The 18,647-nt window shown below is 38.0% G+C and overlaps 1 protein-coding gene across 1 annotated transcript; it reads right to left on the reverse strand.

Moving 5' to 3' along the window:
• Positions 1-2,755: 2,755 nt before the first annotated feature.
• Positions 2,756-8,708, reverse strand: gpr185b (G protein-coupled receptor 185 b). Its single transcript, XM_052560486.1, has 2 exons — positions 8,279-8,708; positions 2,756-7,448 (listed from the first exon to the last, which is right to left on the reverse strand). The coding sequence occupies exon 2, from the start codon at positions 7,444-7,446 to the stop codon at positions 6,448-6,450; it is 999 nt and encodes a 332-aa protein (XP_052416446.1). The 5' UTR covers positions 7,447-7,448; positions 8,279-8,708; the 3' UTR covers positions 2,756-6,447.
• Between the last annotated feature and the right edge of the window lie 9,939 nt (positions 8,709-18,647).

An 18,647-nucleotide genomic window follows, 5' to 3' on the forward strand; every position in this document is an offset into this window, starting at 1 on the left:
CGTGGAGCAGTTCTGGTGGTGACAGTCTCAGTATTGCTGTAGCGTGACTCAGTGCTGTTGAGGCGGTGATACTGTCACTTCTCACTTTCTGTCCGCATGCGTGGGCGCGCGCGCCCGGTGACTCATCCCTGCTTTTCACCGTGTGCGTGTTCGTGAGCGAATGACTGAATGAGTAGGCAGGTTATGTGGGCAAACCATTCTGTCCTGCCTCTACGCGCATTCATTGGTTGTGATTCATCCAAATTACCAGCAGGATGCGCACTTTCTCACTTATTAGTCTACTGTTGAAGAGTGCGTGAGTTCATTCTTTTCGAGACATCAATTTCAGTGTTTTCTTTCTGTCTAATAACCAAGTGAACTCCATTAAACACTGTCCACCAACGTTTTATTTCTCTCCATTGTGTGTGTGTATTTGTTTGAGACAATATTGGCAAGAGTAAACATTGTTGCAGAAGGAAGTGTCGAGTTTTTACCTCCGGACGGGTTTGTTTAGTGTTTTATCATGTTTAACTCTAAATAGACAGCACTTTTCTTTTGTGCTTTTTAACAGTTTTTGTTTTTTAGTGCCACTCATTTCGCAATAAACGATTATTGGATGCTGTCAAGTAAATCACTCTCAGATGCATTTTTGACAATCATCTTTAATTATTAATAATATTTAATAAATCTTTTAATAATTAAATATCACATTTGCATGGATGTTGGACACAGATTCATGGATGTCTGACGTTGGTTATTGCCACATGACATGCAGGTAAATATATATTATATGCAAACACACACACACACTGTATATTAGTCCGGATGACATGGCGTCCCAGTTTTCCAAAAAGAACAGAACAGTTTTCCACTTAGCCACAGTCCATTTTAAATGAGCCTTGGCCCAGAGAAAACACCTGTGCTTCTGGATCATGTTTAGATATGGCTTCTTTTTTGACCTATAGAGTTTAAGCCGGCAATGGCAGAGTGGATTGTCTTCACCGACAATGTTTTCTGGAAGTATTCCTGAGCCCATGTTGTGATTTCCTTTACAGTAGCATTCCTGTATGTGATGCAGTGCTGTCTAAGGGCCTGAAGATCACGGGCATCCAGTTTGGTTTTCCAGCCTTGACCCTTACGCACAGAGATTGTTCCAGATTCTCTGAATCTTTGGATGATATTATGCACTGTAGATGATGATAACTTCAAACTCTTTCAAATTTTTCTCTGAGAAACTTCTTTCTGATATTGCTCCACTATTTTTCGCCGCAGCATTGGGGGAATTGGTGATCCTCTGCCCATCTTGACTTCTGAGAGACACTGCCACTCTGAGAGGTTCTTTTTATACCCAATCATTTTGTCAATTGACTTAATAAATTGCAAATTGGTCCTCCAGCTATTCCTTATATATAGATTTAACGGCTCCGGCCTCTTATTGCTTCCTGTCCCAACTTTTTTGGAATGTCTAGGTCTTATGAAATCCAAAATGAGCCAATATTTGGCATGACATTTCAAAATGTCTCACTTTCGACATTTGATATGTTATCTATATTCTATTGTGAATTAAAAAAAAAAGTTTGAGATATGTAAATTATTCCATTCCTTTTTTACTCACAGTTTGTACCAGTGTCCCAACTTTATTTGACTATATATATATATATATATATATATATATATATTAGCTTTTCATTAAAAACTCCCTGCAGTTCCGTAACAAACCGCCCCATGATGTAATATAATGTTTAATGCACTTCATGCTGTTAATAACAGGAAAACATTTTCTCACTCTTTGAATATTTATCAATATGGTACAATATTATCCTATTTAAATCAATGTGATAAATGAGTTGGGTCAAAAGTAATCTAAAAGTAGTCTGATTTATAAATGTGTAACAGATAACGTTACTAACTTCAATTTGTGTCATGTAATTCAGAGTCAGTAACAGATTACAATTTGTCTGCCCATGTTTGCTAGTAGAAGCCCTAGCATTTGTTTTACTTATTACAGTTATTATAATCTTTATATCATTATTAAATAAACATTTGTAAGCTTCCAACAAATTCAATGTTAATATTGAATTGCAGGTATCAACGCGTTGCATAAAACTAATTTGAAGCTTTCTTGAAGTATCTTACAGCTAATCAAATATGTATAATTATGCAGATATTGTATGTTGTTAGAAATGATCTATAGGTCCTAACTATAAAGAAACTAAATTTCATTGATGATAATTGATGACTTCATTTAGAGAACGGGTTATAATATCACAAACATCAGTGAATAGCCTACACATTAATTCAATGAAAAGCTCGGTTGCACTTTATTTTAAGGTGTTCCTGTTACAGTGTAGTTATACATCTACAAGTACCAAGTAATATTAATTAAATAAAATATTTTAACAGAGATTCTTAAAATATTAACGTTTTTTTTTCTTTTTTTTTTTCTTTTTTGAGGAGTCCCCCTATTTATCGATTATGATTTTTTTTATATATAACATAACTTAGTAGTTCTACAGCACGCGCTTCGATGACCCTTTAGAAAAAGGCGCGAATTGCCGATCACCTCACAGCGTGGGCTCGACAAGATCTCTGGCGTTCAGATCCCACACTCACCGTGATCCTGACAGCGCGTTACGTAAAAACGGAAAGGCTCAATAATTCATACCCAAGCCTTTTATAGCAGAGCCGCCTTCAAACGATGACCTGTACCGGTTTGAGTCCGTCCTTCCCCCTCACACACACACACAAACAAAACACCAAAAACCATAGACTGTGATTAGGTTTGCAGAATTTTATTTGACAAAGTAATCTCCTCGTGTTGTTGTTGATGTTTTTTTTTTTCCCTTCTCACTCACTCACTCTCTTTTTGTTTCAGTATTGTCATATTTACAGTAATAAAAATAAATCATTTTTTTAGGAAGGATTACATTCCACACTTACATTGCAACGTGTAGCATGTACCTTTCATAAAGTGCATCGTACTTGTCAGATTTCAGTTCACAATACAAAGAAAAACAAAGCAAGAAAATAATCAACAACAATTACATCACAGTATCAGAGCACCCATCCACATCTCTGACCGCTTGCTAATAAGGGCCACATAATTGTGCTGACAGTTTACCTACACAAAAACATTCCTTTAGCACTATAGATGATTGCAAAAGTGATAGATCATAGTGAGACTTCATCTGTAATGCACAGAGATTAGGATTTCAGAGAATGAGCTACATTTTGGGTGCAGTGGTTACATAACCCCAGAGGATCTTCTAAAAGCTTGTCTCTCTCCCCTCCCTTATTTTAGGACGGCGCCTTCTCGCTCTATTGTAGCTGTTGATGGGAAACACAGAGCTCGGCTTAATGGCCCAGAAAACGGATTTCAAGTACCCTAGATAAATGCAACATTCCATGCTCTTCAAGTTTATTTTTAGCAGGGACTGATTAAGTGGTAATAGTGCTTCCATGCGGTTAGGTGCCGTCATTCAGACGACCTCTCTCCATTTACGTACACCAGCGTTGACGTCACAACTGAAGACTAAGGTACGCTGGTCTCACGCTAGATTTTTGTTCTGTGTAACTCTCAAAAATAAGTCTCCGTCACCTGTACTGTAACTGCAGACTAATGCAGTCATCTTATATTTTGTCCATTACTGACAAGATATGTGAAAATCTACATGGCTGGCTGCCTGGCATACTTCAATTCTGTGATGATATCTGCGGTGTTAGTAATTAGATAGGTCACTTTTGAGCATGAGGCTGGGGGAGGACCATCTGTCTGTAGTCTGGCACACAAAAGGGCTGTCCCAGTCCAACAGAACGCTAAAGAGAGGACTGCATTGCTCTGTCGGTAGCCATAGTGGACTCCAGTGTCCAAGAGAGAAAGTGGAACCCAGCCATTGGTTTGGCATAGAACGTGCATACCACCTGGTTCTCTGGGTCTATTTCTGAGCTTTAACTTTCAGACCCAACTGTTCAAACTAGCCGCTACTAAACAAATTATATCCTATCTGTGTTAAGTAGTCAAGCTGCCTAGATGTCGACTATCTACACACCAATCTGTGCCTCAACCACTGTAAATTTGAAGGTGAATGGTACTGTCGACACAGTCAGGTGATGTTACAAATCATAATCCTTGTTTTTACTGATCTGATAAATGCATGAAATCAATAAGACACTAGTAAGTGAAATTATGGCACTTTCTGTCTTGCCAACACTTTTTTTGATCATTTGTTTTTAGTTTTTTTTGCTTTTTCTAGGAAACCATCGATAAGAATACAGGTACTGAATACACACATATACACACACACACACACCAAAACAACATCATAAAACTCATGCCCTGATGTGTATAAAAATATACATTTCCATACAGCATTGCATAAGAAAAATAACCGCTTACCCCTGAACAAACTGAATCTATGGCATCCCATTGAGTACACTGTAGTGAAGATACATTACATAACGGTAGAGATTTGCTGAAAAACACTGATATTTGCCAACTGTTGTGTACCATGTGGGGTGGGTTATTTTTTATAAGTGGGCACAGTGTGACAGGTCACTGAACCCCACTCCTGACATAAGTGAGTGGTATATAAACAAATGGTTCTCTCACTTTCACACACACAACCACAAACAATCAGGCATATCACACAATCGTGCAAAAAAAAAAAAAAAAAAATTGTTCCACAGTGTCCAGACTGTGAAATATCTCCAGGTAAAAGTCCATCAGATCTCGTGCAGGTCACTAAGAGTAGTTAGTTGGAGGGCACCTGGATGGGCTCCCAAGGCCAACTTTAAATGCTTGTACTATAATGTGAAAGCACATCTTAGAAAACAGTACATTTGATTTAAAGAGTTGAAAAACCTATTTTCAGTCTGTTTTTTAATCATGTTCAAGTCAGGAAGTAAAATTAGCTCTGTCGATGGCCTCATTGTGATTGTAGCTCTATCAATGAACGGTACACATTAATTTGTTATTGCAAAAGAGAAAAGGTAAGGCCTAAATTAAGATATTTGCCGCAAATGAGGGGTCATCAAAGAACAGCTTTGACATTCATACCCCCCTCGAAAACACAAGGCTTTGTTACGGTCAAGCTCAACAAATATCTATGCATATAAAATATTACAACGTTTTAGTGATGTTTCCTCTCGGTTTTGTCCTTTGAGCTTATGTTGTTATGTTTTTGTTTTTTTGGTTGTGTAGCATAGTATAAATCCAATTCGGCTGATTAAATGATGTGTTTTTAAATCTTACATGCTATTTCAAGGTCCTTTTGGCTGAATCCTACAGAAAAATGATCCTGGTGATTATCAGATATAATTGAGTGTGTAGAATGTACAATTAGTCCATCAGATCAGGGATCAATGTTAGGGTCAGGCTTGTGTGTAAATAGATCTGCATGAAGGCCTATTAAAAGATCAGATAACTAAGCTAAAATGGGACAGAAGGGATTTCAGTTCAGAAGCACTCGTCTTATTTAAGCGTTCATGTCTCAGTTGGCCTAACACAAAATTGCCTTGAAAGATGCTGCCTGATGTTGAAATTAAAGTGTTGTGGCTGACACCTCATTTCGCGCTCAGACCTTCATTAACCCTGCCATTTTGCACCAACACCAAGACGTGTGCTCAATGGATTCCAGAGACCAAAAATGTGTGAAAATATGATTTGCCTTACAGCTTCGTGGCAGAAGATATTTCAATGTCATTAGGGATGTTAGACAATAAACCAGTTCAGCATGTCTAAACAAATTGGCTTTTCTCAGGGATTTTTACATTTATGAAATTTCACCGCCAATGATGTGTAGCAAAAAATAATCACTTTGAAATGAAAAGAGGTAATTTTTTTCCCTTGCACTATAATTTCAGTTTCTAAAAAAAAGTGATTTGATAAAATTGGCTGTAAAGCAACAAATGCCACAAGCTCTATAATTTTTGCTCACAGGACCGTGTTTTCTCTCTGTCATTCATAAATTTTTAAGCGAACACAGATTTAAGTGTTAGAGGCGGGGAATAGGGAATAGCTTTGTACCTGCTGCTGTCCGTGGTGCTGAAAGAGCTCCATATAGCATGAGCATGTACACGAAAGCTGTCTACCGTTTACAGCTTTCTTTATACGTATCAGGTCAGTTTTGTAATCATTTTAGCTATTAATGATGTTTTTTGTTTGTTATGTTTTTGTTTTTTTAAGATAAATAGTATATTGATTTGTGTCACTAGGCATGTAATGCATATCTCAGAATATCCAGATTATTCTGATCATGTTCAACTGGAACGGTCTCACATCTGGTATAATTTTAAATTTTGTGCATAGAGGTCTACTATGCATTAAATACATCTAATTATACATAGCAGGTTGACCTCTTGGATCACAACACCTACTGCACAACCAGCAACGTTTGACTGGGATCCCACCAAGGGAGGACATCATATCAGTAACACTGACACAGTACAAACGAATTATGTGAGTCCGACCTATACATCGCTCGATGTCCTTGGCCGCAAGGAGAAGTTGGACGGCACGCATCCGCAGCAGGCTAACCACAGGGATTTCTGAATGTCCGGATTTCTGTAAGCGTATATGATTGGGTTTATGACCGAGTTGCATGTTGCCGGCAGCACTGTTGCATACGTGTAGATCATCGGGTAGCTGGAGTCTGCCACAATCGAATACATGGCGAAGGGCATCCAACATGCAGCAAAGGTGCAGAGGATGACAGAGAGCGTGGATACACCTTTTGTGGTGGAAATGGCCATGAACTGGTGCTGGACAGCGATTTGCTGTGCATGGCGAAAGGCAATCTTACAGATCTGTAGGTAAAGCTGCATCATGAGGGCAAACACCAGCAAGAACGTCACCGCGAGCACCACGGCATTGTTCTTGGTGACCGGCCAGCAGATACTGCAGCTGGCCTCGTCTCGGAGGCAGTTCCAGCCGAGTATTGGCAGTAGGCCCAGGATGATGCACACCAGCCAAATGAGACCCACCATGACATAGGTGAATGTCACCATGCGCTCCGAGTGGTAGGTCAGAGCGTTGTAGAGGGACAAGTAGCGATCCACCGTGATGGCCAGGATGTTGAGCACAGATGCGGAGAAGGCAGCAATCAGCAAGCCAACAGAGATCAGAGTCACAAACTCCATGTTCAGCATATAGATGAAGACAAAGTTGAGAATGAGGCCGAGTCCCGCAAGAAGGTCTGCAAACGCGAGGCTCCCTATCAGAATGAACATGGGGGCTCTCAAGGTGGGTGTGTAGAACAGGATGGCTATCACGATTGCATTCTCGCAGGAGATGAGCGTGCCTGTCACGCACAGTGCAATGTCCCACGGGCTAACAGAAAGCGGCCTCAGCTCTGCCGTTCGCACCGGTGATGAGTTCCGCACATCCAGGAGATTCCACGTGTCCGCCGTGGAGAGGGAAGAGGTGTTTTGAAGTTGGTTGCTCATTGCTGCTGCAAGAGAGTGAATCATAGCTGATGGTGGGGGGAGGGAGGTAGGGAGGGGGGTGAAAGAGAGAGAGAGAGGGGTGCGGTAGTGAAGATAGAGAATGTGTATGTCAGTGGAAAGGCAGTGGGAATAGCATATCTGTCAATAGAAACATGCCTGAAGCCCCCTGAACCTGATGAAACAGTCTCTTATACTTAGGCAGTCAAGAATGAAATTGTTAGGCAAAGTAGGATACGTGTTTACAAATTTTGTCATTAGCTACAATATTCAGATTTCATCATAACAGCTGGCAAAGTGTTGATTTGTGGTTAATTATAAACTGAATAGTTCTTCTTAAAGTTCTGACTTAATAATCACGTTTGTAAGCAGCAAAACATTGTAGCAAACTGCATCCAGGCAACCTGTAAATGTACAATATTTCGCTTAGTTTGCTGCTTCATGTGCATTTCATCGCAAAAAGGCTATTAATCAAGCAGCGTCCCGACAAAATGCACGCACTTCACTTTGTTTCTATTTTTAGTAATTGTCTAAAAATAAGACGCGCCACCTCAGTGCACGGGTCTCTTATGAAGGCATCGTGTATACGCTTTCAGAATCCACAATGATGCGCTTTCACCTGACGCCATAGACGCAGACACATTTTGACTCATTCATTCATAAATTTCCACCTCACAGACCTGGCTATATATAAACTTACAAAGAAAAGACTGCAAAGGGCTTGGAGAGGTCAACCCTCCGGCTATTCGTTTACATTTACTGGTACCGGTTAAAAAAACAATCATCGCAATTTAATGACACGTTTAACTAAGGTTTTTTCTCACAAAAGACAGCACAAGTGCGCATCAGCAGACGGTACCTCAGTGCCATGAAGCTGCAATGCCTTTTTCTCCCCCGAGCTTGCGCGCAGTCCGTGCCTGTCATACGAGACTAGATGGAGGACCCAGAAAGAGACGGAGAACAACATAAAAGAAGAACTAAATTGCCCTTTGTTTCACGCAGCTGAGCAAAACCGTCATCTTTGGCGGGTTAAGTCCTGTGGAAAGGCGAGGTGCTCGTAGGTTAGCATGGCTAATACTGTTGGTAGGACGATAGCGCTGCCTCGCTTGATATTCCCCCCATTGGACCTCACCGATGATTCTCCCCTCTGACGTCAAGAGTCCTCACAACAGTCATGATCGAGTCTGTGAATCAGAGATGCTGTGGACGGAATATTAATAATAAAACACGTTCAGTCAACACGAATCAAACTATAAGGTAGAAGAGACGAGCGCGTCTCACTCTGTGTGGTTCGCCGGCAGCCGCTACCGCTTTGCGTAAAACAGCACGATTCTTTCTTATTTTTCTCCAAAATTACCGACCACCCCAGACTGTCCTGCTTGTACAAAGCCAAAACACCGCTGTCACTTGTTTTAGATATCCAAGTAAATCTACTTTGCGTGTGTCTATTGTTACATTTCGGGTGCCCCTCTTATGACTATGTGTCTTTTACGTGATATTACGCAACATATTTGCCGCCGAAATTCTAGGGGGGGGAATGTAATCGTAATCAATCTATAATTATTAAAAGCAGATGCCCTTTATTTTTTATTTTTAAATTACTGATTGTAGTGGTGAAAGGTGTGAGTGTGTTTTATTCAAGAGCTGGATGAGTGTTCAGTGGTGCGTGCGTCTCCCACTGAGGACACTGTCAAATACTCCAACAGCAGATGTCTTTACAAGGCTGTGTATTTTTAGAAAGTCACATTTCCTTGAATTGTGCATCTGCTAGCAAATTCGGGCAGATGATCATGAGAATTAGATTTGAATGGCATAAAGGTTTTACCTGCTGTGGCACTTTTTGGGCTGTTCTAATACCTCTCACAAAAACCTGTGCACACTGTACAAAACAAAAACTGGACAAGGAAATGTACAGGTTCAAATGAACAATGCATTGAAATTGGGTTTTGTTTGTGTACTGAAAATAGAGACATGCAGAGAGATAAAGGAGGGCACTGAACTGTTTAAAGGAATGCTGTTTTTTTATTGCATTTTCCCTGAAAGACAATCTTATGAATAAGTAGCAGTGATCAGAATTACAATAAACCTCAACGTTGGTTGAGCATTGACCCTGCAATGGCTAGTCATTGATGGGGGCTCCCACCAATCACCTTCACTCTCACTCCCCATTCATCTTCTCTGCACAGGATTGTGGGTAAGCCATTACATCATCACTCTCTCATACCTTTCTCACAAGTATGCCTGCACTGTTACAAAAATAATCTACAACACGTTCCTGCATTATCACATGCATGTGTCTGCACGTTTAATTCTTTGATGCACAATGTCAATTAGAAATGCAATTGCACAACAATCTAGTGAGTCACTGCTCACTCATCCTGTTGTGCGCTAAACTTATTACAATCCATTTATTTAAATGAACTTATTACCCAACAGTTGTGTCCTGGTATGTTTTGTAGCTCTGTTGATCTTTGTGTGCATTATGTGTAAGCAACTATAGCCAAGATCCATTCACTTTCTTTTAGACCATCTAAATGAACATGTGCATGTCAATCTGGTGCTTAAGTTGTCCAGAGATGCTGTATTGATGATAAAATAAATGCATTGCATGTCCTCAATTCAGATGAGAAGACTATTACTGAACTTGCGTCGACCGCGCAAAAACCTGCTGATGCTTCTCAAATGCTGGAACTCACTCGTCAGCAGATGCTGTAGCATTGTGTGCGTGAGTATGTGTGTGCATGTGACTGCCTCATCAAATGCATTTATCCACTGAGAGTAAGCCTGTGTGCTTCTATTCACTGTCTGTTTGACAGCAGCAGCTTAAACACTCTCAGTATGAAGTTTTTATTTACTGTGATTTTCTCAGTCGCAGCCCTCTCCTATTTAAAACTGTTTTCAGTCTCCAGCAAGAGCGACTCTTTAATGCAGCCCTCTGCTTCTTTCAGGCTTCTTTCAGCTGCCTGTCTTAATGATACTGCTGTGTGTCTTTTGAGTGAGTGGAGCAAACTACACCACAAAGTAAAAAAAAAAATGGTATAGTTGTTGAGGTTTACACATTTTGAAGGCAATTGTGCAGTACTCTTGGGCTAGGATTTAATGCTCAAAATTACTGTAAGTGAGCATCATTTTAGCATAGTAAGAGGCTCCTGTGTCAGCTGGATTTCTATGAAGTGCTGTAATTTATGTGGCCTATTATGATCTTTAGTAGTCTCTAACAAATCTGTGAAGATTTACCCAGGGGAAGTAGTGTAGATCCTGATAAAGAACATGCAAAAAAAGAAAAAAGAAAAACCTTTTTGCAAACACCAATACTAAATTGAACTAACTTTCTATGTTGAAATTAACAAATATTTCTAAAATAAATAAAATAATTGTTCCATTGTATTTATTTTCAGGGAAATAAGAACAGGTCAATATATACAGTGAGAAAATTAATGTTTCCTTAAAATAAATTAAGATAATGTAATTGTTTTGATGTAGTTAGTGATTTCCAGATTAAGGCTGTTTGGTATTTGCTGTTTCTGTTTTATTGTTACACTGTGCTAAACAATGGCACTATCATTTTCATCAGATTCTAATAATCAGCATTATAGTTTGGAGCCTGTGATGCAAAACTACTGATGGCTGATTAGTAGGAAGTTCAGTTATATAAGAATTGACTGTGAAATGTCATAATTTATCTTAGTTGCTACAAAATGCTGCAGTTTAGAGGTTTGTAATGGTGTATTGAGTGTATAATAGCGGTTAATTGTAGTGCATATTGATTTATGGATGAGTTATGGAGCAAGCCTGGGTGAAATTTGTCTAAAACGTCACATGCAAGAAAGGTAAAAAGCAAGCTGGAGCTATTTCCACTTAAGCTTTTTACCAGCCATCATCTTCAGAAGGTGATAGTCTGCTGGATAGAGGATTGACCTTTTTTCCATCTTAATTTCTCCTTTTTTGTATCCCTTTAACTTCATTTTTCCTCCATCTCCATGTGTCAAACTGTAATCGTTTCCTGTTTCAGAGAAAAGTGAGAGTGCGGCAGACAGACTGAGAGCAAGGATTTGGATTTAATTGAATTTCACATTAGAAGAAAAACCTTCAACCTCAAGGACGATTTACATGCTTGACCTCAAACAAGTTTTATCTATACTGTGGCGTGACTTGGTTATATAGATCGCCTTGGATTTTGAGATGTGGAGACAGAGGAACACAAGCCTGTAGGATGGGGTTTAGGCAGAATAAATGCAGTTATGACATTTTGAGGTCAACAGATGCAGCCATTAAATAGGGTACAAGGGAAAATAAGAAAATGAACCATGCATGGATGAATTGTTCACCAAAAGATCTTTAATATACATTGTAGTACACACACACACACACACACTACTTGTGTGTGTGAGTGATGCCTACATTAATTTCTGCCTTAAGCTGGAGCTGGTGATATCAAGGATCTAACTGGGTCAGTTTTTCCATCTATTAATGGAAGTATTATAGCTATAGGCACAAGTTGCTGTTTATCTCTCTGCTTTTCTTTTTCTGTACGATCTCTCTCTCGCTATTGTCAAGCTCTCTTCTTCACTCGATGGGGGATTAACTTGTGCCCAGTGGGGGTCTGGCTGGCTTGTGTGAGCAGCAGGTGCCCATGTGTGAAGAGTAATCCCAAAGGGGGTCAGAGACAAGTGTTAGCATCCACTCAGGAAAGAGTTTTCTGTAGCCTTCACCAACGGCCTCTCTGACTGATGAGAACATGTCATTTCATATTAGCCCTAAGAGAGAGACAGCAGGGGTCTGGGCGTTTGTGTATTTATGGAATGTGTGAAAATGAGAAAGGAAACTAGGAGCTGTGTGAAGATACCAGGTCAGATGAGGCATGGATGGGGGTGTATATATTTTTGGATTTTACAAAATGATCCTAATCAGTCATCATGATGTTGTCTTGTCATGTTTGGATTCTTGCAGTGAAATGGGGAAGATTTCACCCTACAGTATTTAAAGTGCAATATTTTGAAGTGGTCAACTGATGGTGAAAGGGATTATTATTTTTTTATATAGTTTTTTTTATTAATACCCAAATTATTGTTATGAGTATTTATCCAGATAATTTTTTACCATAAAAGTAATACAAATATTTTAAAACTTTATCCATTTCACATTATCCATCGACAAAGCTGTCTGCATATTTTGGAACTGATTACAGACAAATAGACTTGTTAATCCATCATTTGATTTGCTTTGAATAAAACATTTCAGCAACATTCTGGTGTGAATTTTTGTTCGTCTGTTTCTCTCTTTAAAACCCAAATAATTTGGAATTTGTACCTAAATAATTACTTAAACCAGAAATTACTCAAAACAGAAACTGTGCATTAACCATTGACCATTGGCTGGATTGTCTACACATTTGAAGCTGATTTTGGCAGAATGACATCTGTTATTCTTTAATTCTGTTTACTTTGAGCAAAACATTTTTGGAATATTCTGTTGTGAATTTTGTTGTTCCCCCATTTGGATGCCTGATTGTTTTTCTATTTTCTATTTTGTGCTGCTATTAATTCTCTAAAACTGCTCCAGCTTCTACAACAGGAAGGAGCACCCTTAGCCTCATCTTTATCCTACAATTACTAAAGAAATATCAATGCTGATTTCTAGTCAATGCGAAAGGACAATGACTGTTCTTCACTCTGTTGAGGAGTCCACAGGGATTGTTCTAAATGATTCACTGATCTTTAGATAATATTCCTCAACTGTTGAACCAATTAGCGGTTTCTGCTTACATACTTCCCCTGTGCGCTGCTGTTAAAATTATAATCCTGTTCCAGTTGTGCTCTTTTGCATAATTAGTATTCAGTTCCTTTGAGACAAAAATCCACACATTTTAAATATTTATTTACACCCACCTTGTGAAGACTATACAAAAGAGGACAAGAACAGAAGAAATGCATATATCACAAGGAATCTGCATGGTACAAATGTGTTTGCATCAGTAATTGCAGGCTACATGTGTAATCACATCTGTATCAATGATGCACACAGTCAGACAAGAACACACAAACAAACCTGCTTCATTCACTGAACATCAAAAGAAGCTCCCTGTCCCAGCCTTTCATTATCTGATTTAAATGAGAATGATGTACATGTCAGTGAATAGGAATGGATTAAATTAGTCTATCTATCTATCTATCTATCTATCTATCTATCTATCTATCTATCTATCTATCCGTCCATCCGTCGTTATATAATTCCTTGCATCTGTTTCATTATTTCATTTGTGCAACTATGTATTTGCTTTAACAGTGAAAATATTTGTAAAAACTGTTATAAACAAGCAATGATGCAATCCTTTAAATCTTAAAGGGGCCATATGATGTTGCTAAAAAGAACATTATTTTGTGTTTTTGGTGTAATAAATGTGTCTATATGGTTTAAGATTCAAAAAACATTTCCATATAATGTAGGCTACATTATTGTTTCTCCTCTTTGCCCTGCCTTTCTGAAACATGTCGATTTTTACAAAGCTCATCTGTCTGAAAAGTGAGGTGTACAATGATTGGCCAGCTGTCTAGTGCATTGTGATTGGCCGAATGCCTTAAAGGTAAAATTTGTAAGATATTTGCAGTAAAATATCCAAAAACCAGTAGGCTAGTGTTATATATTTTGTCATATTTTTGTCCAGCTGATTACTAACAATATCTCTAATGTTTTCAACTACTTGTAAATCATGAGAAAATTCCCATTCTAAACAGTGACATGGGGAAGGGCAGTCGCCTGTCAATGACGTTGTTACTGCCTTTACTGACGTAGAAACCACATGACAACAGTGTCGTGGACAAATGGGGAAGTAGCTTCACGACAAACTTCAACTAGAAAGAGATGGCAATCTTGCTTGTGTTTTACCCTACAGGTGAGTTGTTTTAATTCGTATATTTACAGAAAACGTATGCTATTATAACGATCAACAAGATTAGTATTATGCGGCATACACACCAAACGCGGGGCATCGTGTCTCTAGACCCGCATGAGGATGCGTCTGATCCATAGTCTGATCACATCTTTGCATTGACTTTGTATGTAATCTACTCACGCAAATCGTTGAACTCATGTTAAATCCATGATTTATCTTTCCGTCTGATTGATGGACGTCAGCGGTTGGGTAGAAGACATCAAATCCCATCATTCCACGCTCCTTCTTAGCATCATCAAATCATGCAACTGTTATTGTTTTGGTAGTGCGCCCTCTCGTGGCAGGTTCTACAACCTGTACCTTTAAGCCTTCAAGGAAATGTTATGCCCCTTACCATACTGTGATGAGTGTCACGGTCAGAACACCAGCGAGACAAGACAAAAACAATAAAACACATTACAAACGAGCCATTTGTTGCATCCAGAGGGGCATAACTACTGATTATAACTACATATACTGTCTTTTGAAGGCATTGCGTTGCATCATGCAGCATAAACATAAAACCAATGTCTGCATTTGTGATGGGAGAAACGATAAACAAAAAGCGCTACTCTACACTGCTCAAAACCTCTTTTGGAAAACCAAACTAAGTATTTTTGCTTTCGCAAAGAAACACACAGCATCTCCATGACATGGCGGCAGCATCAATACTTACAGCGAGAATCAAAGTTATGCCTTCAAGTGTTGCCAGCTAATTTTCAGAGACAGTTGCTAAAGAAAGGTCGATTTGTTGCTAAAAATTGCTAAATGATGTTATGATGTCATTTCACGATGATGTCATTGCATTATCACAATGCAAAATTGTCATGATCAAATCTCAGCAAAAATCTTTATATATGTAACTTTCAGTGTATTAGTAGTTATTTTGTATGTTACACTCTAAGAAATGTCTGTAAAAAAAGGGCAAAATGTGCTATGTTTTTCTGAATTGGTATTTTATCTGCATTTTAAATTATGCATTGTGTTTTCGGTTTTCAGTATATAATGGGTAATGTCCTGGACAATTACTAGTATCTTTTTCATTTTTCTTACATTGTACTTACTGAACAACAATCACAGGTACAAGCTACTAATAAAGTGTATCATAAATGAACAATTATAAAATTATTATTATTAAACTGAACAATTGCAACTAGCTAACTTAATTTACCTGATGTGTGTACTGCTAGACATCTTTGGTTTCCGAAAAAATGTGTGCCTTTTTATTGTCTCAGTCACTTAACAAAAATGGCTAAAAGTTGCCAAAGAAAAATGTTTAATGGCTAAATTTGTTGCTAGGTGCTTTTGGAAGAAAAAGTTGTCAACACTGACACATTCTCTCTTTGGGCGGTGTTATGCAAATCTTCCCAAACTGACATAGACATGTGGAAGCATGTTTAAATTATGTTTTTTTTTTTTTTTTTTTAAACTGTTCCCTAACAATACGGCCATACCAGTCACTTCAAATAAAAGCTTGAAATCATGATATGAAATCATGAGATAAATGAGATCATTTCTGATAACTGAAAAGAGACAGTAGACTTAACATGGGCCTTTTTTCATAGATCTTCAGGAAATAAAAATGTCAAGTGATGTCATCAGTCTGATTTTCATTTCAAAATAAACTGTTTTTGTTAAACTCTGACACTGGTGACAACTCCAGGTGAACACCCTTTCATTATATAGGCTATTTTATAATATTATTTGGCATTTTATTTAGTTTTTTTGTCATTTATATAATATATTTTATAGTTATGAATACACCATTGTATTTTAAACGGTAGAAAAACCTGTTGACCTCAAAATAATGTACTTTCCCTTTGTACATGGCTGTGGGGACACGTTTAATTAAAAACAAATATTGTCACATATTGATGGCTCAAGAAGGTGTAATTGTTCAAAAAACACAGTTTTATTTTAATAAACACACACACACAACATGTAACCCTAAAGTGTTTTTTCAAGTGTAATATTTCTGTAAAGACTAGGGACAGATTTTTTTTATTATTATTATCTTAAATAAAATAAAATAAAATAAAAAAAAATAAGAGTGAAAGTTTTTTTTTTTAAAGTGTACATGTGTAATCCCTCTGCATGTGAATCACCAAGCCCCGTGCGTGGCTCTGCTAGCGCGCGGCAGGTAGCGTAGGCAGCCAGTATTGCTCTGCAGTGGTTTAAATGCACGTGGATACGCGAAGGATGACGTGCCTCGGACCTCGAGGGGCTCGAAAGCTTCCCGGAAAGTGTTTCACGAAAGTGTTTCTCCGCGAGCTCCGGGTTCTGAGGCTTTCTGAAACATCTCTTTGATCTCATAGCAGCTCTTAAGTGTTCACTAGTGCATACAACAGCTGCTAGTTTTTAGATTTGGAGCAAACAAATTAAATACACTGGATGTGGTGTTGTAATGCTTTGAAGCAGAAAATAATTATTCAGTGACCTTGATGATTATTTAATTGAGACCCGTTTCATCAAACAGACAAGTGTGATTTAATATGTACCGCTGGGTGGCAGCAGAAAGCTACATCCAAAATAATTGCTATGCCGATTGTCTGTGGGCGTGGGGTGTCCCTTATTACTCATTAACTACTTTATATATCTTTTAAGAAATGTATACATCTTTTGACTATTCAAATTTGGATACCTCAACCAGTATAATGTATCCTGGTAAACAAAATAGTTACAACAATTTAATTATTTTTTAATTACTGGATACATGTAGTCTTTTGGTATTAGCTATCCAGATGATCAGTGGAGAATTGTTTGATATTGGTGCATATATTTACTAAATGATGAGTCAGAACGGCCAGACACAGGAACAGTTTTTTTTTCCTCAGACAATCCATCCCATGAACACTTCACAATAATCTTGGATCACACAACACTATTTGCATTACCTATTTAAAACCATACTTGTTTACATTTAAAATTTGCACACATCATACCAGTACACCATAATTGTTTTTTTTTTTTTTTTTTTTTTGCATTGTCTATTTTGTATATATTTACATTATTCTTTTTTATTATCGGTGTCTTGTCGCTGTCATTCTGTTGCACTGTGGCGATTCTGTCACTAAAACAAATTCTTTGAATGTGTAAATATACCGGGCAATAAAGCTCATTCTGAAGAATAATTATTCTAATTCTGATTTAGGTATATAGTAATTTATACTATAGTGTTACTCTATTTATAAAAAAAAAAACAAGCCCATAGTTTGATTATAGTGGCTGCCGCAGGTGAATGTAAATGGACTCATTTCGGCAATTAAGAGTATAGAGCTTTGGTGTGTATTAAACATGAAAGCACTTCAGTTTGTTGCAATTTCATATCATTCTAATGACAGAAAATTAGCATCAATCTACGGTATTATGGATGTGCAATCCTCAGGAGCTAATAACCATTAGAGCTCATTATTGTGAAAGTAGATGTAAAACAAGAATTATATTACAAAAAGAAGGAACATAAATTGAATGCTATAGTTAATTTTAATGACTATGTGTAAAATCATAGTTAGAAGAGAAGTCAGGGAAGATCACAGCAGTTTAGAGAGAGTTCACTGGCCTACTGATTGTAATGTAATATCATGAGAGTAAGAGTGACTAAAACTGGTCTCAGATCAACATGTATCAGTATGAATCTATTCTGTATTAGTCTGAGCTGTTTATATCATTCATTCAGGTTGAAAGAACACAACTTTGTTATCCAGTAATTGTTTAGGCTATTTATTTTTGGAACAAGATGAGGAGAAGTATTTAATAATCGGCTGCATTGGGATTTAGATGAGCTATGATGCTGCTCTATTCGTTTTGGTTGGTAAAGTGTTGAGTATGTGCTTAGATTTAGGGTTGAGTTGTACTCTATTTTGCAGTTGGTGTAACGAGACTCTTTTCTTTTGCACTTCCTGCTACACCAAATAAATGGCATTTAGTGTGCTGTTGCTAGCTATAATTAACTGCATTACTTTGTTTTTTTTTTTAAATGCATTACAGTGGACATGTTAAAAGTATTCTCCAGTTGTATTCAGGCTCCTAAAGTCGATAATGTTTCCACTGCAGTGTAAAGAAAACTCACCGTAAACCAATATCCAATTGATTTAAGGAATTAAATGTATTTTCTATCATAGAAAAGGCTATGTCAAGATCCTTGATAGCACACTAGATCTTTTTGTCCAGTGGACGGTGCTGTGACTACTTAACCCATTATTACTCAAGTGCCTTCCTCAATGGTCAGAACATTGCCAAGCAGCCCAACGTGTAGCAACAAGTCACATAGGCTATTTCCTCAGCGAAGATTTCCCTT

The sequence above is a fragment of the Carassius gibelio genome, chromosome B7 (genome assembly GCF_023724105.1).
Source record: "Carassius gibelio isolate Cgi1373 ecotype wild population from Czech Republic chromosome B7, carGib1.2-hapl.c, whole genome shotgun sequence".
In the NCBI taxonomy this organism is placed as follows: Eukaryota; Metazoa; Chordata; class Actinopteri; order Cypriniformes; family Cyprinidae; genus Carassius; species Carassius gibelio.